The sequence below is a fragment of the Pituophis catenifer genome, unplaced genomic scaffold (assembly GCF_029215685.1).
Source record: "Pituophis catenifer annectens isolate HBS135680 unplaced genomic scaffold, rPitCat1.0.hap2 SCAF_1, whole genome shotgun sequence".
Taxonomy (NCBI): Eukaryota; Metazoa; Chordata; class Lepidosauria; order Squamata; family Colubridae; genus Pituophis; species Pituophis catenifer.
In genome coordinates this window covers 71803566-71826466 of record NW_027256881.1, presented here as the reverse complement: position 1 = coordinate 71826466, position 22901 = coordinate 71803566, and the positions used below count along the sequence as shown (strand labels likewise).

The 22901-nt window shown below is 38.8% G+C and overlaps 1 protein-coding gene across 3 annotated transcripts in view; it reads right to left on the bottom strand.

Moving 5' to 3' along the window:
- Positions 1-22901, bottom strand: part of CAPN9 (calpain 9) — a 50617-nt gene that overhangs the window by 2708 nt on the left and 25008 nt on the right. For 2 of the 3 annotated variants that reach the window (XM_070951005.1, XM_070951022.1), the window contains 14 exons: positions 22470-22553; positions 20461-20546; positions 18996-19073; positions 15821-15981; positions 14331-14488; positions 13007-13215; positions 12497-12533; positions 12176-12256; positions 10184-10241; positions 8522-8583; positions 6107-6175; positions 4093-4171; positions 1538-1654; positions 186-244 (listed from right to left, as the gene is read on the bottom strand). In XM_070951005.1, coding sequence (XP_070807106.1) covers positions 186-244; positions 1538-1654; positions 4093-4171; positions 6107-6175; positions 8522-8583; positions 10184-10241; positions 12176-12256; positions 12497-12533; positions 13007-13215; positions 14331-14488; positions 15821-15981; positions 18996-19073; positions 20461-20546; positions 22470-22553 — 1338 coding nt within the window. The remainder of the gene's footprint in view (positions 1-185; positions 245-1537; positions 1655-4092; positions 4172-6106; positions 6176-8521; positions 8584-10183; positions 10242-12175; positions 12257-12496; positions 12534-13006; positions 13216-14330; positions 14489-15820; positions 15982-18995; positions 19074-20460; positions 20547-22469; positions 22554-22901) is intronic. The other variant, XM_070951013.1, reaches the window with a different exon arrangement.

Genomic DNA, 22901 nt, shown 5'->3' with positions numbered 1-22901 from the left:
TAGCAAGACATGAAGAACCATCTTAAGGAACCATCTGAAAGGAAGTCATCTCTTCATTTAGTTCCATTATGTCCCCAGTATAACATTCCAGTAAAAAGGGAATTGAGGAAAGTAGAAGAGACAAAAGAAAAATGAAAAATCCTATCCTCAAACTATCTCTACTGACAATGTTTTGCTTTTGTTACCTCATTTATATGGAGGTTAATGAAATCTCTGTTTTCCACACATAATGCCTGGAATACTCCTGCAAGAAGAATTTTAGTGTTATTTTCAGCCACTGAAATATTCAAAACCTCTTTTTCAATAAAATGTCAAACTTAAAGCAAATGTTAATATTAATAGGTAAGATTCCAGAAGTCCCAGTGGGAAACTTCGATGATGTCTGCAAAATTGAAGATTATTTCAGACATTTATTTATGCCAGATAAATGTTCTTTATGGTTAGTGACAAAAATGAAGGTGACATTTGGATATTTTTGAAACAACCTAACATGACTTTGAGTTACCTTGATTAATGTCAGGATTTTCAAATATTTACCACTGGGACTTTTCAGAATTTAGGAATGACATGCAGGGGTGGGTTCTACTTACCTTTACTACCGGTTCGCAGCGGGGCATGCGCAGAAGCGTTTTGATGATGTGAGGGTCAGTGGGCGGAGCCTCCCGCTGGTTTTACTACCAGTTCTATAGAACCGGTGCAAACCGGGGGCAACCCACCACTGATGACATGTCGTATCACCATTCATCAGGTTTCTATTACTAATTTTGTAAACATTCTGTAGATGGTTCTGTAGAATTCTGCCTTTCATGAAATGATTTCATGTGGATATGAAATCACATGACCTGCACAATGAGTAGATGGTTTCTAACTTGTATTCCATATATGTAGACCATCAAAGCTATAATCCTATAGATAGTTCCTTAAATATATTCATTCTAAATTTACAGAATTGATTTCCTTATTTTGTATAACTATCTTAAATTTTTAATTAGGTCCCAAAAAATGCAAGAGGACTTATTTCTGAGAAAACATGTGGAAGATTATCCATTGTTAGGATTTAACTGATTCAAACTCTGATTGATTTTTTTGTGGGGAAAAGAAAAAAAATGAGGTCATGATAAATTGTTTGAAAGGATTAGAATAAAAATAATAGATTATAGAGAAAATGTAAATGATGCTGTGACCAAAGAGGTTAACTTATATTTATACTTAAAACTGCTGTAAAATAAAATTGGGATAAATTTCTTTAGAATCTTTTTTTCTTTTCTTTGATTTCTCTACTTTTATCTTTTTCTTTTTCTGCTTTCTTTCAATGTAAATATTAGTAGTTCTTGTTAGTTTTTATTCTGTACACAAAATTTCTATAAAAATTTATTTAAATAAAAAGATTGTTTTTTTTAAAGGATTTAATTCATTCAAAACCAAATTATGAATGAAGTTAAAATAACTGGAATGATCGTTCATGGTGCATCACATATTACTGCTGATAAAAATGCACTCAGTAAGGAAACAAATGGCACTATGAAGAGATACTCACTGCTTGCATTTTCCAAGCGAATTAGGCAGTTTAAGAAGTCATCAAATTCAATCTGTTGCTGATCATCTGAATACCTTAATACAATCAGCTGCAGCAGATGATTATTGAGCTGCAATCCTTAAAGAAAGGTAAATATGAGGGTTTTAAACATTTTTTTGGCTAATCTTCAATCCAGTAATTTGAAAACGTTCTTTTAAATGATATTGTCATAATCCATGCAAAGTTTGGCAATCTGAGAAAAATGGTTTTTATCTTTAAAACATATTTTGGGTCTTATAAGTCAGTGATACAGGGGTGGGTTCTACTTACCTTTACTACCGGTTTGTATCGTACCCGCGCATGCGCAGATCACCTATGATGACATCCGAGTCAGTGGGCAGAGCCTCCCGCCAGTTTTACTACCGGTTCTTGCAAACCGGTCTGAACCAGGGACAACCCACCACTGATACAGACCAATTCCTAGCAAGGCACTCAGGTTACACATATCTTTTAATCTCATTTAATGCATGGAGCCATGTTTCTCACCCTTGGCACTTTTCAGTTGTGTGGACTCAGCTCCCAGTTTCCCTTGGCCAGCAGGCTGGAGAATTCTGGGAATTGAAGTCCACACAACTAAAAGCCACCAAGGTTGAGAAATACTGGCACAGAGTATGATCCTGGGGAGAATTATACATATGCACAAATATATTATTTTGAGAAGAGAGAGAGAAAGGAAGAAGCTCCTCTATACTTTTCACCATCCTCCCCTGTTGTGCGACCTGTTCAATAACCTGCTCATTGCTGGATCAGAAATATGTCCAAAATAATTGACCTTATTCCGGACTTCTTAAAGCCCAAGTCTGAAATGGATAGTTGAACTGAAGGTACTCCTTCTCTTCTAATCTCCACCACATAGGGTGACTTCTCAAATTGGAGCTGCATTCAACTATGTAGTCTTTTTATTTTTCTTTGCATCACTTACAGGGGTAGATGCATTTGTGAAATACATAGTAAAGGGATGTGGAAAAGTCGCCATCTTGTCCCTTCAAACTTAATCAGGCCACTACAGATTGATATATTTTTTTCTCAAGATGTCAAAACTTAAAATTATGGGTTTTATAGCAATGGCAGAAATAGCCTTCCAGATGGATGTACCCCATTGGAGTTGATGTAGATTCCATTTGTTGGCTGTAATAAGCTCTGAGAGATGTTCTCCAAGTTATAGGAATGGTTATTAAAATGGCAAATGCAGAATGCTTTACTGCATCAACATATGTATGTGTGTTATAATCTAGTAGTACCGTAATTAACTTCGTCTTCCACCTTTGCATCTCTTCTAGAGAACGATGCACAGGATGACTGAAGCCTGGTGGGGAAATTGCCCTACTCATTCCATTGGAATCCATGTGTCAGTTGGACAACTTCACTCCATCTGTGACTACGTAGAGTAGAGTAGAGTAGAATAGAATAGAATAGAATAGAATAGAATAGAATAGAATAGAATTCTTTATTAGCCAAGTGTGATTGGACACACAAGGAATTTGTCTTGGTACATATGCTCTCATAAAAGGATAAGATACATTCATCAAGAATCATAAGGTACAACACTTAAACATTGGGGTTTGCCAATGCAGCTGAAGGAGAGGAGATTCAGGACAGAAAAGAAGAGGGGAAGAAGTAAAAAATAAAAATGTTTGGTCTTATGCCATACCTTTAATGGGAATTATAGTCCAGTTAAATTGCCTTCAGGGACCTCAGCAGATGGCTAAAGTTAATACCTTTCTTCTAAAGCAACTCTCACAACTTAATATCATTGCACATAAGTTTCTATGTTTGAAAATGCAGAAACTTTATTAAACGATTTCAGACTTAATTAATGTATGGCAGCCAACTGCACTAGCCCTTTATTCGGATACTTAGATATTTGGTTCACTTACACATCATATGATTTATTCATTGGCATACTCCTGTTGTAGTTTCTCCTTCATTTTGAACTAGCAACTTGATAAATAGGAGGAGGATGGAGTACTATGTAATGTATATTTGCCACCTTGAGGCACTTATAAATAATAAAGGTGGGATAAAAATGAAATAAATAAATATTCTCATGTTTGAGCACCAGAGTGGGTCTTATGCTGTATATAGCACACACAAGCAGTATTTTAGAACCAATTTTACTACATAGTTGTCCAAAGTCTCCGTTTTCATAAAACAATCTGAAATGGCACAGTGACCTTACACTTCTCCTATAATACTATATCCAGACATTTGATTTTAATAAAAATGTACTACATATGATAAATAAAATATAGGTGACTGCTCTGCTTACTTCTCTGGCAGTGACAGCAGCATCAATTGGTATAAAATAGCAGATTTGGGCTTTATTATTTTACTATATGTCTCAAACAGTGATTAGCTGTGTCTTAGTAAAGAAAGTGGGCTTGATGCAAATTCTGCCTTAGGGAGAGCAATCTTGAAACACTTGACCTCACAACCTTCTTTTCCTTGTACAAGGTATTGTCCTAAATTGTCCAAAATGGTCACATATTGCAAAAGCCAGTCAGAAAAATTGGTACCTGCTGCTTTTAAAGCAAGACGAAGTTCATGGGAAGACATTGTGCCAGACTGATCAGAATCAAAGTGAAGGTAGATGCTCTGAATCAAAGAGAGAAAAATTGACAGCAAATAATAAGCATGGTTGGAATAAATTAAATGAATTATTGAGGCAAGGAGATTTTCTTTTGAAGAAAATTGTGAACAAAAGCAAAACTTTAGCATTTTAATAAAATGTGTTACTCTGAAAAACATACAACCAGATTCTTTCAGATTTTTGAATAAATATGGCTCTCTGTCTACAAAAGTAATTTTTTTTGCTAGTTCTTGCAAGTTGGTCTGAATTGCTTTTTATAAGAATATATGAATATGCAAACTGTTAGATAAAAATATCTAGTATTGGATTTCTATTTAGCATTACATTTAATAATAAACTATAGCGATTATTTGCAGAATGGGCAAATACTTACATTATGGCTATTGTAACTTTTTTTTAACTGTTTAAAATTTTCAAATACACATAGAATTGGTGAATCCGGTTTCAGAAATAAAAGGCAGAAGTATGGAATCAGATTTCTAAAAGCAAGAATATATTTAGATACAGTGCCTCTAGCCTCTAATTTTGTATAGCCAATCACTATCTGTTTTTCCTCTAAGTGCCCATTTTCAGTACATGAAGTTCAATGAACTAGCTCATAATGGCTCAGGATAATATGGATTCTTTGTACTTTCTTCTATTTTCTTAATCAATATTCTTACATCCTGCATTATTTGATTACATCCGTGGATAATGTATTAGTTTTAAAGAAACGGGCAACATTCAAAAGCAGTTATGATTTATATATATTTGGAATCCAGCGCTTGTTAATGAGAGTAAGTTTGATGTAGAGGTTAAGGCACGAAGTCAGCTAAGAGAATTTGGGCCAGTTTGGATTCTCTCTCAGCTGTAGGAAGAAGACCAGTGCAAAACATTTCTAGAAAGTGTTGCCTAAAAACTGCCTGGACTTGTCTGTGTGGCTATCAGGAGCCTGAGCACACTTAAAAGCGCACACACATATGTTTGCTAACAAAAATGATGAGTACAATGAGTAATGTCAGGCAATGGAAAATTTTCCTGGTGCAGCTCAGGGAAGGAACAGAGGAAGACCAAGGAATTTGGGGAAGAGAGGGAGCCTATGCAAGGAGGTTAAAAAAATAATACTTCACAGTGACAGCTGTTAGCCCATATAGTATGCGATACATATAAAGAAGCAATAGAACTACAAGCACCGTGCAAACATCCCTTGGAAAAGCAAACAGACCTTGTTCTCATCCTGCATTATGCATTTAGCTAAGAATATTAATTTAGATTGGAATAATATGGTATAACAAGCCAACTGCATACAGTATTTAACCCCAAAATTCTGTTGCTTTGATTGAATCTGGAGTAAAAATTGGTGATTAGCAGACAACACATATTCAGTCAACAGGGATGTAATAGGAACCCAATTATTGCAATTGCCTTAAAAACATGCCTGGAGTTAAAAGAGAAAAATAATGATTTATCGTGGTAACTTATTTTAGGAATTGTGAGAAAGCATTCAAATCTTCCTTTAGATTTTAGGGTTAATGTTCCTGTGGATCTAATGGGCCATTTCAAATTACATTTGTTGATAATTGGAGGAGACAGGCATCAAAATCACCAGTGTAAATTGAGCCATTAAGCAAGTTTTTCCCCCTTCTGCTCATGAATCAGCAGATTTTATTTTTTTTACAATGTGTCAACAACAATAGTTATTACACTTGGCCTCATCCAGAGGAACATTCCTGGCATTTATTATTTCAAAAATAGATTTTTTTTTTAAATTTAGTCAAAAGTACTGTTAATGTTTCTGCAAGTGGTATGAATAACAGAAAAGAAACACTATTTTGTAGAATGATTGTCTTCTTTTAGAACATTCTCACTAAATTATAGATGTAATGGTTGTTAATCGTTTCTGCTCTAAAATACCTTCCAAAAGTAAAACAGTAGCATCAGTTGAGTGTGCATCGACTTACAATCCACTTTTTCAGTTTGTCCCAGAAAATTTTGAATTCATTGAATTCCAGTTTTCCATTCCCGCTAGACTGATGCAGTTCCCATTAAGGAAAACAGTAATGGCAGATTGAATCTCATATATAATCTCAGTGTCCTATTCCATGAATAGTTTTATTTTATACAAATTAAACCTGTTGAATTAATAGGCTGTTTCCAAAAGCTGTTCTTTTATATCAAAGACTATACCTGTAGAATCATCTTTCTAGGTCTCTTTGCCAAAGTCAATGCTCTACCACAGAGAAACATTGGATTAAAATCGAGGTGTTGCTCCCAAGTCTGGATTCAAGAAATGTCCTATACCCATTATGGTGAACCTATGGCACGTGTGCCACAGGTGGCACGCAGAGCCATGTTGGTGGGCACACGAGCATTGCCCTAGCTCAGCTCCAGCGCGCCGGCCAACTGATTTTCGGGCCTTCCAGGCCTACAGGAAGTCAGGAAACAGGCTGTTTCCAGCCTCCGGGTGTGTGTGTGAGGAAGGCCGTTTTCACCCTCCCCAGGCTCCTAGAAAGCCTCTGGAGCCTGGGGAGGGTGAAAAATGGGCCTTCCGGTCCCACCGTGCCATTGTGTACCAAAAATGGGGGTCACGTGAGGGAGTCACGTGCGCATATGCAAGGGGGAGCATTGAAAAATGGGTGTGGGCACGCGTGCACGTGATCCCCCCACACTCCCCCCACTTTTAGTATGCGACAGCAAAAAGGTTAGCCATCACTGCCCTATACAATGGAGTACAATAGGCTATGACTAGACAATACCAACTTAGGCAGAAGGAAATGCTGAGACTCTCATGCCATGATTCAGGAGCTCAAAGAATGTAAGAGTTTGGGAGCTTGTTGAACCCAAAACATCTGCCCAACATTTTCTCTTGTTCTCCCACCATCTTAAATCTGTTATTTGTCTCAAGGGCCTTGGAATCTGTTGAAACACACTCTGTTTTCCCTTATGTTCTTTCTTTATTTTTTGGCTCACTGCTTTCTTCCCCTTTTCCATACTATATACTGAATATGGCTGACCATGAAAGAAAACAAAATTGAATGATGAATATGTATCTGTATATGGTATGTACCAGGGGTGGGTTCTACTTACCTTTACTACCGGTTCGCAATGGGATCGCGTGCATACGCACGCTTGCTTCGCTCACACACACTCCTTGCTTTTGCGCATGCACAGATTGCTTCTGATGATGTCAGGGTCAGTGGGCGGAGCCTCCCGCCAGTTTTACTACCAGTTCTATAGAACTGGTCCGAACTGGGAGCAACCCACCACTGGTATGTACTTTACTGTAAAATATTATCTACTGACTTTGATAACCTGTACTTAGGGAGGAGGGAGCTAGGTCTGTGTTCAGAAAAGGTGCTTATATCTAGCTATGTCCATTCACCAAATAGTACTGGTGGAATTGACTCCTTCTCCTCTGCATCATCTTCTAAATCTATTCCAGAAAATCTGGAAACCTTCAAAGACAATTTGGAGGGGAAATGGAAGATTGTCTTTGGGACTAGTGAAAGAATAAAGGCCCATGATGCAACTGAGTAAAATACTTTGGATGAAAACTGCTGGTTCCACTTTCCTTGATCATAATTTCACAAGTGATCTGTAGTTTGTCACTAGCTGTGATTAACAGAATAACAGAGTTGGAAGGGACCTTGGGGGACTTCTAGTCCAACCACCTGCTTAGGCAGGAAACCCTACACCACTTCAGACAAATGGTTATCCAATATGTTCTTAAAAACGTCCAGTGTTGGAGCATTCACAGCTTCTGAAGGCAAGTTGTTCCACTGATTAATTGTTCTAACTGTCAGGAAATTTCTCCTTAGTTCTAAATTGCTTCTCTCCTTGATTAGTTTCCATCAATGGTGGGTTGCCCCCAGTTTGGACCGCTTCACAAGAACCGGTAGTAAAACCGGTGGGAGGCCCCGCCTACCACCCCGGATGTCGTCATCCTGTTGCAAACTAGTAGTAAAGGTAATCCACCCATTGCTTCTTGCCTGCCCTCAGGTGCTTTGGAGAATAGTTTGACTCCCTCTTCTTTGTGGCAGCCCCTGAGATATTGGAACACTGCTATCATGTTTCCCCTAGTCCTTCTTTTCATTAACCTAGACATACCCAGTTCCTGCAACCATTGTTCATTTTTTTTAGCCTCCAGTCTCCTAACCATCTTTGTTGCTTTTCTCTGCACTCTTTCTAGAGTCTCCAGACTCCTGATTCATGTGCATATTATGATAGTTAATACTCAAAGTCCTAAAACATCATTTTGTCTTTCTTCAATATCTGACATATATTTGATATTTGAGATGGCAAAGTCTCTTAGAGGTGATTGAAGCATTTTCATCACATTCACTCAAACAATTCTTCATGCTTATTTCAAAGGATACAGCCATTAAGGAAATGATATTTTTACATGACAGGCAGCTTATTTTTTTGAACTTGATCTTGTCTGGTGGGGGAAAAAATCAGCAGCATAGCATATAAAAACAAATTCTCTGTCTCCAACAATTTCATCACAAAGTTCAACAGCACAACTGTGAATATTTTATTTTTCCTCCCCAGGGAAATGTCATGATGTAAAACTGAAATATGATAGCTTCTATCCTTCCAATACAGGAGAACACACAACACGGAAAATGATCAAGTATTCATTACAATGTCAGCTCTATTTAACTATTTTTGGACATTAATCTCTGTACAACTCCCTGCTAGAATTAAGTTCTACTAATTATTTGAACCAGGAGGCATATTTCCAATCTGATTGGAACATTTTTTGTCCCGATCCTGCCATTATATTGCTTTGTTGATAATACTAATCACTAATAGCATTTACACATCTGTTCTGTATTTATGCTTAATGTAGTGTTGCTCGGGTGAAAGTGGATAAATTGTCATTAGACCATGGTAGATATTCTGGTTCTGTTGTCAGAATATTTGGTCCAAAAACATAGCCTCCTTTCATTATGGTCAAGTTTGTCATAAAAATTATGGATTAATGGTGATCACCCTCTTTATGTGTCATCATGAATTCACAGGGACTCTGCCAGATTCCTTAAGCTACAGTAATGGCCAAAATTGTGGAAACCTTTTGGGAAAAATGTATTTTTGAGGTTTGATGGCTAATAACACTACTTTTTTTTTTTTTTTGGAGTTTCAAGAAAATCATATTCCACTGCTGGAATGGTCTGGGAATAGCCCAGACCTTAACCCAATTGAAAATCTATGGAACCGACTAAAAAAACTTGTTAGTTAGACGCGACTCAGCAATAAAACCCAGTTAATAGAAGCAATCATTCAATCTTGGTTTCACATTATAACAGCTGCAGAACTAAAAGACTTGGTTCACTCCATGAGAAGACATTGTAAAGTAGTAATTCTTGCTAAAGGTTACCCAACTATTAACTGACATGGTGATAATTTTTGTATATCTCATGTTTTCTATGTGTTTCACTTTTCTTCTTTATACTGTAACTGCTATTCTAATAGTTATTGCATTACATTCTTGATTAAATTATCTTTCCATTGATATATAATTTTATGGTACTACTCCAAAAAAAGGTAGTGTTATTAGCTAGTTTTAGAAAATACACTTTTCCCAAAAGTTTTCCACAATTTTGGCCGCTACTGTATTCTCTTTTTAAAAGAATCATTAAAAAAAAAAGACAAAGAAAGATAAAATTCAAGCACACAAATTGGTAAGCCTTATATGGTTGTAGAGAGACGTTGACAGTCTGTAAGTAACCAAGAGGACTGGGCCCAGACTGATGAAATGTTCCATCTGCTAGACTGTATGTCTACGGCAAATATTTAGCAAGAAGAACCTTACATGACTCCTTCCTTGAATATCACATCAGTTTTTAATCCTGTTTTTATCCAGTTTTTATGAAAGACTGAACTGACAGATCTCAGCCAGACTTACTTATGCATGGACTGTAAATCCAGGTATTCACTGAATCTGTTGTGTGCAGATTTGCCCAATTTATCATTATACGGGACATGAGACCGTTCACAAGTTGGGTTAGAAGTGCTATGGCCATGTTGACACTTACTTTTTTCCAACACAGCATTCAGGATATATTCAAGTTCCTCTGCACTGATCTCCATGTCCTGCAGTTAAATAAAGGAAATCAGCCTTTGTGGGTTTACAATGCAATTTAAAAATTATTATTTTGTTTGGAAGAGCTCATCATTTGAAAGATAAAATACTCTTTAAAGAAACAAAAACAACAGCACAATGAGAGAACTAAATCGCTATAGGAAATCAATTTCCTATATATATGGCTATACTGTGTATATACGTACAATGACAATAAAGTTATACTTATACTTCGTTATCTTTGCTTAACTCTATGATGGAACAATTGTATTTAATTATATCAATAGCAATAAAATGCATCTAGAGTTTTGCTAATATACTGGAAACAAGCATCTCTGACATTAATTGGATATCAATATTCAGGGTTTCTTTTTTCTTTTTTTGTCTGAACCTACAACATGCTCTTCCAGATGTTGAGGAATTGAGAATCTCACTGGGCTGCATCCATCCTGCTAGAGTTTCACATGTCTTTATGTAATGAGCAAATGTTGTCACTGTCACTTTATTTTCCTATTGGGGTGGAATTGTCTGGGTCAGAGATAGCATTCCCCATTGGTACTTTGGGTCAAGTAGACCCAATCGCAATCTACTCTGGATTAGAACACTTAATGTGTCCAGCCTCCCTAGCAGTTATGAAACAAACTACTATGGAAGAACAGACTACAACAGATGGAGAGGAGACAGTCTTATGGTCATCTGGACCCCAGAGCAGTGATGGCTAACTTTTTCCGGACCAAGTGCTTAAAGCACGCACGCCAGTGGTGGGTTGCTCCTGGTTCGCACTGGTTCACAAGAACTGGTTATAAAAAAATTTAGTAGTTTGGAGAACCGGTAATAACATTGGCTGGCCATGCCCCCGAACTGGTCCCCAGCCCAGTCGCTGCTCGCTTACCCCACCCACCTCATAAGAGGCTTTTTAAAAAACTTTTAAAAGCATTTTTTTTACAACCTCTTCGGCTGAAAAAATGCTTTTAAAAGTTAAAAAAAAAATCCTCTGATGATCGCATGGCTCAGCTGGGATCCTTAGAGGCTTCTGAAAACATTTTTTCCTTCGAAGAGGTTGTAGGGAAAAAAAATCCTTTTAAAAGCCTCTGGCAATCCCAGCAGATTTGCCTGATCGTCAGAAGCTTCTAAAAGCATGTTTTCCTGAAACCTCTTAAGGTTGTAGAAATAATGCTTTTAATAGTAAAAAAAAAAAGAATGGCCACACCTACCCATTCACATTACCCCAAGCCACGCCCACAAAATAAGCCATGCCCACAGAACCGGTAGTAAAAAAATTTAGAACCCACCCCTGGCGCACGCACGTGCGTGAACCCCCAAAATGCAATGTGCGTGTGGCACCCGTGCATGTGCCCTGCCTCCGTTCATGTGCGTGCTCCACCGCACATGTGCATATGGCCCCACACACACACACCCTGCCCCCCGCGCATGTGCAGCAGAGACCCGAAGACCAGCTGGCCGGTGGGAGGCACGCACGCATGAGTGGCAGAGCTGTACTGGGGCTAGGGCTCGCATGGCCACAGAGAGGGCACTGCATGCCACCTCTGGCACACATGCCATAGGTTTGCCATCATGGCCCTAGAGGATAGCTGATCATTGAGGTTTCCTCTTCCATGTGTCCAAGAGTGTCTGCAAAAAATGTGGATTGCTGCAATGGCAGAGGAAACACTATTTTTATGCTAGAAATGTTAAATCAGCTTCAATTTGCCTCCACAGCAGGTTACTGTTGAGATGGAGGCTAAGGACATATTTTGAAGAGAAATATGGTTGCTGAGAAATATGTGTTCTGGTGATGTGGATAAGCTAAGAGAGGTGTTTTGTTTTGCTTTGTTTTTCACTAGCCCAGGATTAAATCTGGCTGTTTTTACATGAAAAGCATACTTTCTGCCACTAAACCATCCAAAATTCTAACAAGATCTATCATTTTTATTAGTTGACTTGCCGGTCCTGAAATCTGCTTAAACAAATCTCGGAATTGCTTTTCTTCTTCTGTTTCTTGTTGGGGTTGTGTTGGCTCAGGAACCTGAAATTACCCAAAGATTATTGATGGAGAAACAAACAAACAAAAATCATCACTATTTGTATTACCATATTTCAAATGAGATCCATTTTAGAAAAAGCGTGTATTCATATGTTTTACGATAGATTCTGTTGTTCTTTGATTGGGATTCTATCACCCATTCTATCACCCTTGTACACTTGAAAAGAATAATTATTTAATAATATGATTGATTTGGTCCTTAATTAAATTTTGCTGACATACCTCTGGCAAATCAATGTTGACATTTCCATCCATCTCCCTATAAAACATGAATCCAGTTTTTAAAAATCCGATTTTCCACTGGAATTTCATAAAAGAAATCAGATCATCAGGATTAGTTACAATAGAAAAGCAGTTGTAAGCTTCTATTGTGACATTCAACATCAGGAAACTGTTATGGCCTACATTAAAAGAAATGTTAACAGCAGATGCCAAGATAATTTCCTGGTAACAATAAGATTGTTCTCCAATAATTTCACAAATCTATATATTTTTTACATCAGAGAATGTGTGCAACTATGCGCTCATCCTCCTGCATTCTGGAGCAGTGGAGCAAGATCTTAAAAGCAGGTAAAACTTAATTGACACTGGCATTAGTCACCTTCACTTAGGAGTTGGAGTGGCCAAATTATTCTCAGTGCCTTCAGATGTTAATTTCTATAGCTTTTCAATGGCGATCAGTCGCTAATGGACTTTTGTACTGTGGTTGAATGAGAACCTTGATATACTTACTTTGTAACAACTCTCTTTTCAGAAAAAACTCTTAGACAGAAATCAGCCTCCTGTTGTGGCTCATATGTAGTTGGAACAATGATGTAATCGCCAGGTGGTAGCTCAAATCTATCAGAAACTTCCCTTAAGTTGATATAGGTTTTGCTCCTGGCTTTGGAAGCATTGTAGCGGAAAAAATCCTTTGTCAAGTGTTCATCTTTATCGGGACACTGAAATTAAATGTTCAGATTATTTAGCAATAGCACTTAGATTTATGAACTCCAGGCAGTGAGCAGAGTTAGCCTGCAATATTGCATTATAACCACTGTGCCACCAGGGTTCCTATTTCTTAGTTTGACTGATATGTCTGGCATTCTTTTCTTTTCTTTTCTTTTCTTTTCTTTTCTTTTCTTTTCTTTTCTTTTCTTTTCTTTTCTTTTCTTTTCTTTTCTTTTCGTTGGTTGAAGAATATTTTCATGCACTTTGGAGTTCAGTTTCTAAATTCCTATATTTATTTATCATCCCATCATTTAGTCATCACTTTATAGATCATGCTATACTTTGACTACATGTGCCGCATTAGAGTACTAAATATAGGAACTTCTATAAATGGAAATCCAATATTTGTTGCCTAATTATTTTTTGGGAATTTGTTGTTTGCTGATATTTGTCACTTTTATATTTTTAAGAAACAAGACAATCAAAAGGGGCTTTAGACCACATGTCATTGAATCTTAAATAAATTGCACACCAAAGACGCATGCAATTTACTCTCAGATCATGAATTATTTTGACCTTAAAAAGCCATTGCAGCCTCAAATGGTAGAACCACACACTTTTATTTTACTGGTCACAACTAGGTGAAATAAAGTGTTAGTCAGAGGGGACACCCATCTTATTTATGAACTCACTTCAGTTAAGTGTCTATGGAGATTCTTCATCATCCATGTCATGATTGTCCCAAAGGTGCTTCTCCAAACGGCAACTGGACTTTCTTGGTTTTTTTCCTTGAAATTTTGGTTCTCATCCAAGAAGCTTCTTCAGTTCAAAAAGTCCAGTTGTCTTTTGAAAAATACCTTTGGGACCGCTTCATTAAGGTTGAGACAAAATCAGCATTTGCAAGTATGAAATGCAAAGAACGAAGCCCACAAATAGAGTGGCTTGATTCTAAGCTACACCTAATAGGGAAGGAAAGATTTTGGGGCCACCCTTACCTGCCTGGGAGGGCTCAAACAGTGTTAAACATTGTAGACCAGATTTCTCCAGCCAGCACATTTCAGGAAAAATCTAGGACTGTATATCTGGAAGGGCCCAAGCTGGAGCAGGGACTTCTCCATAGAAATACCTCATAGATAGCATATCCTATTGTTAGCAGTGCAGCTCCGAGTTTCCTGAGTTTACGGCGATTCTTCTGCATCAGGGCAGCTACAAATGTGCACTCATCTTGATCCTCATCTTTTTCTGTCAGTTGGAGCTTGAACTGGGGATTGGTCCAAAATGTTTCTGAAATCAGTCAGCAAAAAGGAGATTGTGGGTGGTTTATTTCACAACAACAGAATACTGGCCCATCATCAGTGCAGGCTACTCATCACCCAAGGACAGATAATGTCCTCTTCCTTCTCACTCCCAGGCCTTTTTTTATTTGTTCCCATCTAGCTTAATTATTTCTGCCATCTTTATTCTGTTCTTTTTTTCTGCTCCATTGTTCCTGTGAAGATATTATCTAACTTCAATTGAAAGTTGCCTCTACGTCAAGGAATGATCTTAAGCCCTTCCAAGTAGAGGGTCTTTAACATTTCATTCCATTCTAATAGCAGCCTCATCTCTGTTTGGTTGCAGTGCCAAACATACCCGCTCCAGCTGCTCTGTGCTGCCAGAGGTTTGTGTTCTCCGCTTGTTGGCAGTTGCATTTAAAAAAAAAAAAATCCTGCAACTGATCCAGTAAATGGCCCATTAAGTGAATAAACTATGCTCAATCCTAGAAGCTCATGTTCCATTCAACCCTCACCTCTTACAATAGGCACATTTTTAGTTTCTGTCCAGACTCAGTGAATACATTCCTTGATTATGAGAATAAATTTGGGGGAATGCATTAGGGGAGGAGGGGGGTAAAAGCAGAGAGAATCCATTGTATCTCATTATCCATTCTGCTACAGGTCACACAGCATACCTTTTAAAACTGCTATGAGCAAGGAAATGTTTGCTGGCATAGCTATGATTTTTCTTTAAATTTGCCCCAAGAGAAATCTAGAAATAATTACATAAGCAGTTTCAGTTAGAATTAACTTGCGGGATACCCCAATAACTGAGCCCAAATTTGAGTTTGGTTCTGCATTGCTTAAGTTGCTTATTATATTGAACTGTTTTTTTATAAAATTTTGAAACACTGATGTACAGTATTAAAGAATTCTAGATGGCTCACAACAAAAAATCTGCTGAAACTATCATCCACCATTTCCGAACAAATGGCTTTGAGGAATTGTGGGATATTAACAAGGGCTTGTAGATGTCTATGGAGATTCTCAGTCATCCAGGTCATTCTTGTCCCAAAGGTACGGAACTTTTTCAAGAGGCAACTGGACTTTCTTGTTTTTCTTTGAAGACATTTCACTTCTCATCCAAGAAGCTTCTTCAGCTCTGATTGGATGGTCCTTCCATTCCCCACCGTCCAGCCAGAGCTGAAGAAGCTTCTTGGATGAGAAGCGAAACATCTTCAAAGAAAACAAGGAAGTCCAGCTGCCTTTTGAAAAAGCACCTTTGGGACAAAGGGCTTGTAGGGAGTGCCACAGCCTTTCTCTGAAGAATATGCAAGTGGGATAAAGCAAATGTGCAAACCTATGAAATTTCGGCACCCTCCAGCAGTGGCACCTCTGACCCAACTGCCTTGGTGAATGGACACTTCCCATTTATGAGCAGCATTGTCTTCAAGAGCATCTGGTGTGAGGTTACAAATCTCAACTTTCTCAAAATTAGACAGAAAATCTTCAAAGTTCATCCTATGCATGACAAAAAAGAGAAACAATTCTGTGGATTACTTGAACACCAGTCAAGAATCATATTCAAGCTACTTTTTTATTCAATGATTTAGCTGCAGCTCTTTAGAGTGATTTTAAGTATTTCAGGGCAAAATTTTGTGAATTGCTATGGCCCCTACAGACGCATATCAGGATTTCTACCACTAGATGGTAGCAATGACTTATGGATGTGGTGTCTGCTGGCGCTCTCTGGCCTTGGTTGTTTGCTGTGCTTGCTTGGTTGTAGCAAACAAACAAGCTCAGAGAGCACCAAGGACTCCACACTTTAATTTTGAGCTACAATAGAAGAGTTTCCTCTTCCTATGGAGGCCTCTATCTCTGCTCTGAGTTGGATTTTAGCTGGGCAGGTCCAGTTAAAGTGACTAAGACCTCAGCTGGATGGATTACCTGGGAGCATTTGAGGCAGCAAATATTAAGGAAGGGGATAGGGGCTGTGAGTAGGACCACGTGTTTATTAGATCCATGCCAACCCCCCCCCCGACCTTCCAGAAGATGACAACATGTAGTAGTGAATTCATTCTTGAGTGAGAAGGTGGTGTTCGCCAGCTCTTAAAGAGGCAGGGACATGATGTGGGCAGTGGTGGGATTCAGCCGGTTCGCACCACTTCGGCAGAACCGGTTGTTAACTTTCTGAGCAGTTTGGTGAACTGGTTGTTGGAAGAAATCATTAGGGCAGAGAACCAGTTGTTAAATTATTAGAATCCCACCACTGGATGTGGGTCTCCTCTTTGGGGGGAGGTAGTTCAAGTCTTTCAAGCATGCAAGGCAGGGGTAAAATCTACTTACCTTCCCTACCGGTTTGGAAGTGCACACGCGCACGTGCGGACCCTCTGCACACGTGCAAACCCTTCTGTACATGCACAGAGGGTAAAAAACAGGTTACTTCCTGGTTAAAACCAGGAAGTAACAATGACTGGGCAGGTGGGTAGAGCCTTGTGCTGCCATTGCTACTGGTTCTCCGAACCACCCACCGCCATCGCTACCGGTTCAGCTGAACCGGTCCGAACCAGTAGCATTTCACCCCTGATGCAAGGTAGTTCAAGAAGAAGCCCAGATGACACAATTCTACTTTATTCCAAGATTACATTAACAGAATCTTTCAAGTGTGAAACTACATCTCTCTCCCTTGTCACCTTTACAGTCCCAGAAACTAGGAAAGGAACCTTCTGGGATGTTTGCAATGCTAAACTGGCATCTCCAGCTTAGCTCCTCCAGGCTAAGCTGTCTCTTATCTGACTATTATTGCTCTACCTAAGGTTGTTCCCACATACCATTGCCAAATCACTGTTCGGGGAGGAGAGACATATAAATCTAATCCCTCAGAATTTGAATGACCCAGAAGTTGTTGTTCTGTGATGCTGAACTCAGACAAACTCAGAAACAAGAACCATATGAATTTCTGGAAATATTCTTATTACTAATAGGACAATGCAACTTTCTCTGCCAGAAAAATTACCTTATATCCAACATTAGTGAAATGGAATTACTCTGAATCACTTTCTTATGCTTCTACCTTTTCCTGGGCACAAGAATCTCTTTTGTTATGACTCTGTTTTTTTCTCCCTTAACTGATTTTGTGTCCCAAAGGTCTATTAATACTCCATCACACAATGTCTGGAGGCTGTGGGAGTCTGAGTGGGACAAACAAGCCTAGACCCAGCCCTAGAACACCAAAAGGCTATGGGTTCTGGGTCAACCCATTTCTGGATGGAACTGCATTACATCAGAAGGATTCGGTATACAATATGGGGGTTTTGCTAGCTGGAAGAGCAGGCGGTAACTATGGCTAGGAGGACCTTTGCACAAATCCATTTTGTACCCCAATTATGTCCATTCCTGGATTGGATGGCCCTACTCATAGACACCCATGCCTTGGTAACCTTCCATCTGGCTTATTGCAGTGTGTTCTACATGGAGCTGCCCATGAAGACCAGTCAAGCTTTAGTTGGTCCAACATGTGACAGTGCAATTAGCTATGTGTTTATGCCAGGGGTGAAATCCAGCAAGGTTCTGACAGGTTCTGGAGAACCTGTAGTGGAAATTTTGAGTAGTTCAGAGAACCAGCAAATGCCACCTCTGGCTGGCCCCAGATTGGGGTGGGAATGGAGATTTTGCAATATCCTTCCCCCAGGAGTGGGGAGGGAATGGGGATTTTGCACTATCCTTCCCCTGCCATGCCACCAAGACACACCACGCCCACCAAGCCACACCCACAGAACTGGTAGTAAAAAAATTTGGATTTCACCACTGGTTTATGCCCATGCCACACCACTACTCTAAAAGCTGCACTGGTTACCAGTGGGCTTCTGGGTCACACATAAAGCTTTTCATGGCACAGGTACAAAGAAATCAATTTCTTTGATTACATCTTCCCCCACCATATACAAGTCAACAATGCTGATATTCTTCAGTTCACAACGACCAAAGCCATTTTATGGGACTTAGAAGCTTTGTCTCATCTATTGGTAGCACTTGCCCTATGGAATAATCTGCATCTCCCCGCTGAAGTTTGGCTGACCCCCATCCCTCCTTGAAGATTGATTTTTCCACCAATATAGCAATCAGAATTTACATTAGTCTGCTGTAAGTATAAGTTGTACATCCAATCTTTGGCATAATATCTTTTACTGTAATTATTATTTTGTCATTTTTCTTGTACTGGATGTTTTTAACCCTTGATAGCCTCCCTTGGTAGCAACACTTTGCAAGTGCCCCTCTCCTATATCTCTCTCTCCCTCCCTCCCTCTCTGTCTGTCTGTCTCTCTCTATGTTAAAGGGATATAAACAATGTTCATGGAATATCTCTGCAATATAGCATCTATTATTTTGAATTAAATGAACATTTAATGTTTCATAATGACAAAAACACATAATATTGTTTTAAGGATTTTTCAATTAAAACAAGAACTAGTCAATACAAGGACATTCGTACTTGCTTTAATATACTTAGGATTACAATTAGAAGCTTCATTTACCAGAATTCTCCATCGTCTAATGTTGTATGATGTAGCTGTTGTTTCTCTGATGGGCTGAGGGAATTCCACTCAGAGGAGCTTCAAGAGAAAGGATCATCATCTTCATCATCAACATCATCATCATCAAATTAATTGCAAACAGCCAAAAATATATACATATGTTCTAGAACAGGGCTGTCAAACTCCTGGCCCAAGGGCCCAATGCGTCATGCGCTGGCCACGCCCATGCCCGGTTTAACGGAGGGGGGGAAAAGTCCTGATATGTCACATGAAGCCGCCGTGACGACGTGAGTTTGACACCCCTGTTCTAGAAACATGGATAAAACGCAGGTTACATTTTTTTGTGTTTCCTTTTTGTTTTGTTTTGTTTTTTGCCTGAGAGGACTTTGTTGCCCTAAGACTTTCAGTAGCTTGGAGTGGAGCCTACGTGAATGATATCTTTTGCACTCTAATGATCTGCTAGAAGGCAAGCATTGATTTCTCCATACTGTCCCCTGCTTGTTCTATGCAATTGCCCAGGCGATGACTTTGAATTTATTTACAGGAAGTGGAAATGGGGTCATATGGATCTATCTTTACTTGCAATTGAAAATGCGCTCATAAATGCAGTCTTTCCCTCAATCGATCGATTGATTTAATAATTTGACAGAATTCAATAAGATAGGATTTTGAGTGGCATGCTCTTCTTTCTTGCCATAAAAATATTAAAATAATAGACAGGGTAACAAAACAGTAAGACAAATTACTACGAGGAAGAATAACATCCATGTGCAATCCAAAATGGGGGACTTTCTAACTAGTTTCTTCTAAAAACAGTGGCATTGGAAATGTACTGGTAATCCAGGACGTAAAATCACAATTGGAACCAGAATTTCTGTTACCAAGCAAGGAGATTGGTAAGTGAGTCATGGCCAATTTTATGACCTTTTTGTCATAGTTGTTAAGCAAATTACTGTTAAGTGAATCACACAGTTATTAAGTGAATCCAGCTTCCCCCATTGACTTGTCAGAAGCTGGCTCAGAGGGTCACAAAAGGCAGTCACATGCACCTGGCAGGCTGCAACCATCATAAACACATGCCGGTTGCTAAGCAACCAAACCATATTGGATCACATGACCGTGGGGAAGCTGTGATGGTCAGAAGTGCAAGGACTGGTTGTAAGTCGCTTTTTCCCCCCAGTGCCATTGTAACTTCAAGCAGTCGCTAAATGAATAGTTGTAAGCCAAGGACTACTTTGTTTCCTTATTTTTCGCATATAAATAAATCCCATTCTTTTGACAGGTTTTTAAACTTATTTTTCTGAATTTTGGATATTTAATATTTAAACGATGAACTGAGGGATATTTTTATACCCGTGGCAATACTGAACATTTTTTTGAGTATGATGATTACATTGTTAATAATTTGGTTTTCTGGGTATTCTTTTTAACATGATTATAAATCCCTTGAACAGAAAATACTTACTTGTCACTCCAGGCACCATTCCATTCCACTTGACCCCATGGATTCCGAACTCGAATGAGCCTCACTGTTTGCCCTCGGTAATTGACCTATTAAGAACCAAAGCCAGTGAGGGCTGAAAAAATTTAAAACAACTCTCCATTTAAAAAAAAAAAAACTGCACTTCAACTGCTTAACTTAAATAAGATCTACTAAAAACAGTACGATAATCTTATTGTATAAACTATTTCACCTGTTTTGAAAGTCAACTGTAGTTTTTATGGTTACCTCAGCTTCAGAACGGCATATAAACAGATTGGGCTATGCATATATTTTTTTTATACAATTTGATGGGCGATAATGAAATTAATTTCTGATTAACATTGCCACTTTTAATTCATCATTTAACTGTTTGACCTTTTGGATGTACATTGTTAAATGAGCAGTAAAGAACCACAGGACATTTATGCTATGATGCATTTCCTCTCGTATTAATAGATTCCCACTTCAAAATAAATGAAGAAGTGTGCGAGTGAAAAAAAAGCCAACGTAACTCACTCCACACTGCATACGCACGGATGTATAAATACACACACTCACACACACACACACACAGACAAATCTCATGAGCAGAAGAGGTAACAGGATAAGATGGAAAGACAGGAGGTTGAGCTGATTTGAGGACTTGCTGTTGTGAGAACATACAAGAACATAAGAAACTGCTTCTGACTACTCAGAAGACCTCAGGAGTGACTGATGCATTAAACCAGTGTTTCTCAACTTTTCCAAATTCAAGAAGTGTGGACTTCAACTCCCAGAATTCCCCAGCTAGCATGGGGAATTCTGGATATTGGAGTCCACACATCTTAAAGTTGTGGCAATTAGAACATAGACTAATAGGGGATCTCTGAGGTCTTCTGGTTTAACCTGCTGCTCAAGCAGAAGACTCTATAATATCATTTCAGACAAATGAAGCCTTTTTGGAAGCCTTCAGTGATGGAGCACCCACAATTTCTGGAGGCAAGCTATTCCCTTGGTTAATTGCTCTCACCGTTAGGAAATTTCTCCTGAGTTCTAGGTTGCTTCTCTCCTTGGTTAGTTTCCAAGTTGTTTCTTGTCTTGCTTTTTGGTGCTTTGAAAAATAGTTAGACCCCCTTGTCTTTGTAGAAAACATTCAAATGTTGAAACACTGCTATCATGTCCCCCCTTAAATCCTACTTTTCATTAGATTAGATTTACCCAGTTCCTGTAACTCTTCAAAACATTGCATTAAATGACTGTATAGGCCACTTGCTTTTACAAACTGCACTATGGTGTAGCCTGGAGTAGAATCTTGTCCCCATCTGTTTTCTAATAAGCATGATGCCATATCTTACCAGTGCAACAAAATATCTTCTATTCTAACACATCTGATCCTGAGAATGGAATTAGCAAGTGAGTTCTGTTTCCAAACCTTGATTTTCTTCCCATTGAGTTTAAGGTTGCCATAAGTAAAGGTAAAGGTTCCCCACGCACATATGTGCTTGTCGTTCCCGACTCTAGGGGGCAGTGCTCATCTCCGTTTCAAAGCCGAAGAGCCAGCGCTGTCCGAAGATGTCTCCGTGATCATGTGGCCGGCATGACTAAATGCCAAAGGTGCATGGAATGCTGTTACCTTCCCACCAAAGGTGGCCCCTATTTTTCTATTTGCATTTTTTACGTGCTTTCGAACTGCTAGGTTGGCAGAAGCTGGGACAAGTAACAGGAGCTCACCTCGTTACACGGCACTAGGAATTTGAACTGCCGAACTGCCAACTTTTTGATTGACAAGCTCAGCATTTTAGCCACTGAGCCACCATGCCCCTAAAGTTGCTATACTGGGATGCAAAAGATGGCACCAGAGAGCAACAGGTTTTTCTAAATTACTTTGCTGCCATTTAGTGCTGGTGTAGGTTTCTGCAGTTCAGATATGGTAGCTGGTATCTAATTGGGATTATTAGATTATTTTCTAGCCATCTATTTTCTGGTGAGAAATATAATAGGAAGGTGCTTACCTCATCAATGCCAGTTACTGAGTATGCATGACCTTTTATGAGACCAGTTGGAGTTCGAGCTTCTGACTCAGCTGCATTGCTGATCTAAATAATGGAATTTTTAAAAAAATCAACCTTTTTGCTTTATTGAAATCATACTCGTTTTTGTAAATATATGCAGGAATGTGTGGCACCTCTTAGAAATAAGATAACCTCTGGAATACAATATGAACAAATAGTTAGCACCACCATCTTATGTTGTTAAAAGGACTCTTACAAATTAATTATAGTACCACACTGTGCCCAAGTTGAAATCCATCATTGCACTTACGGACTTCCACTTATCCCTTTTCTCATTTTTCCTGCAGCATTCCCATTCCCAATTTTGTTTTGCAAAATTCCCAATCCTCAGATCAGATTGTGAGGCTACAGAGGAAGCTGCAGAAGAGACTA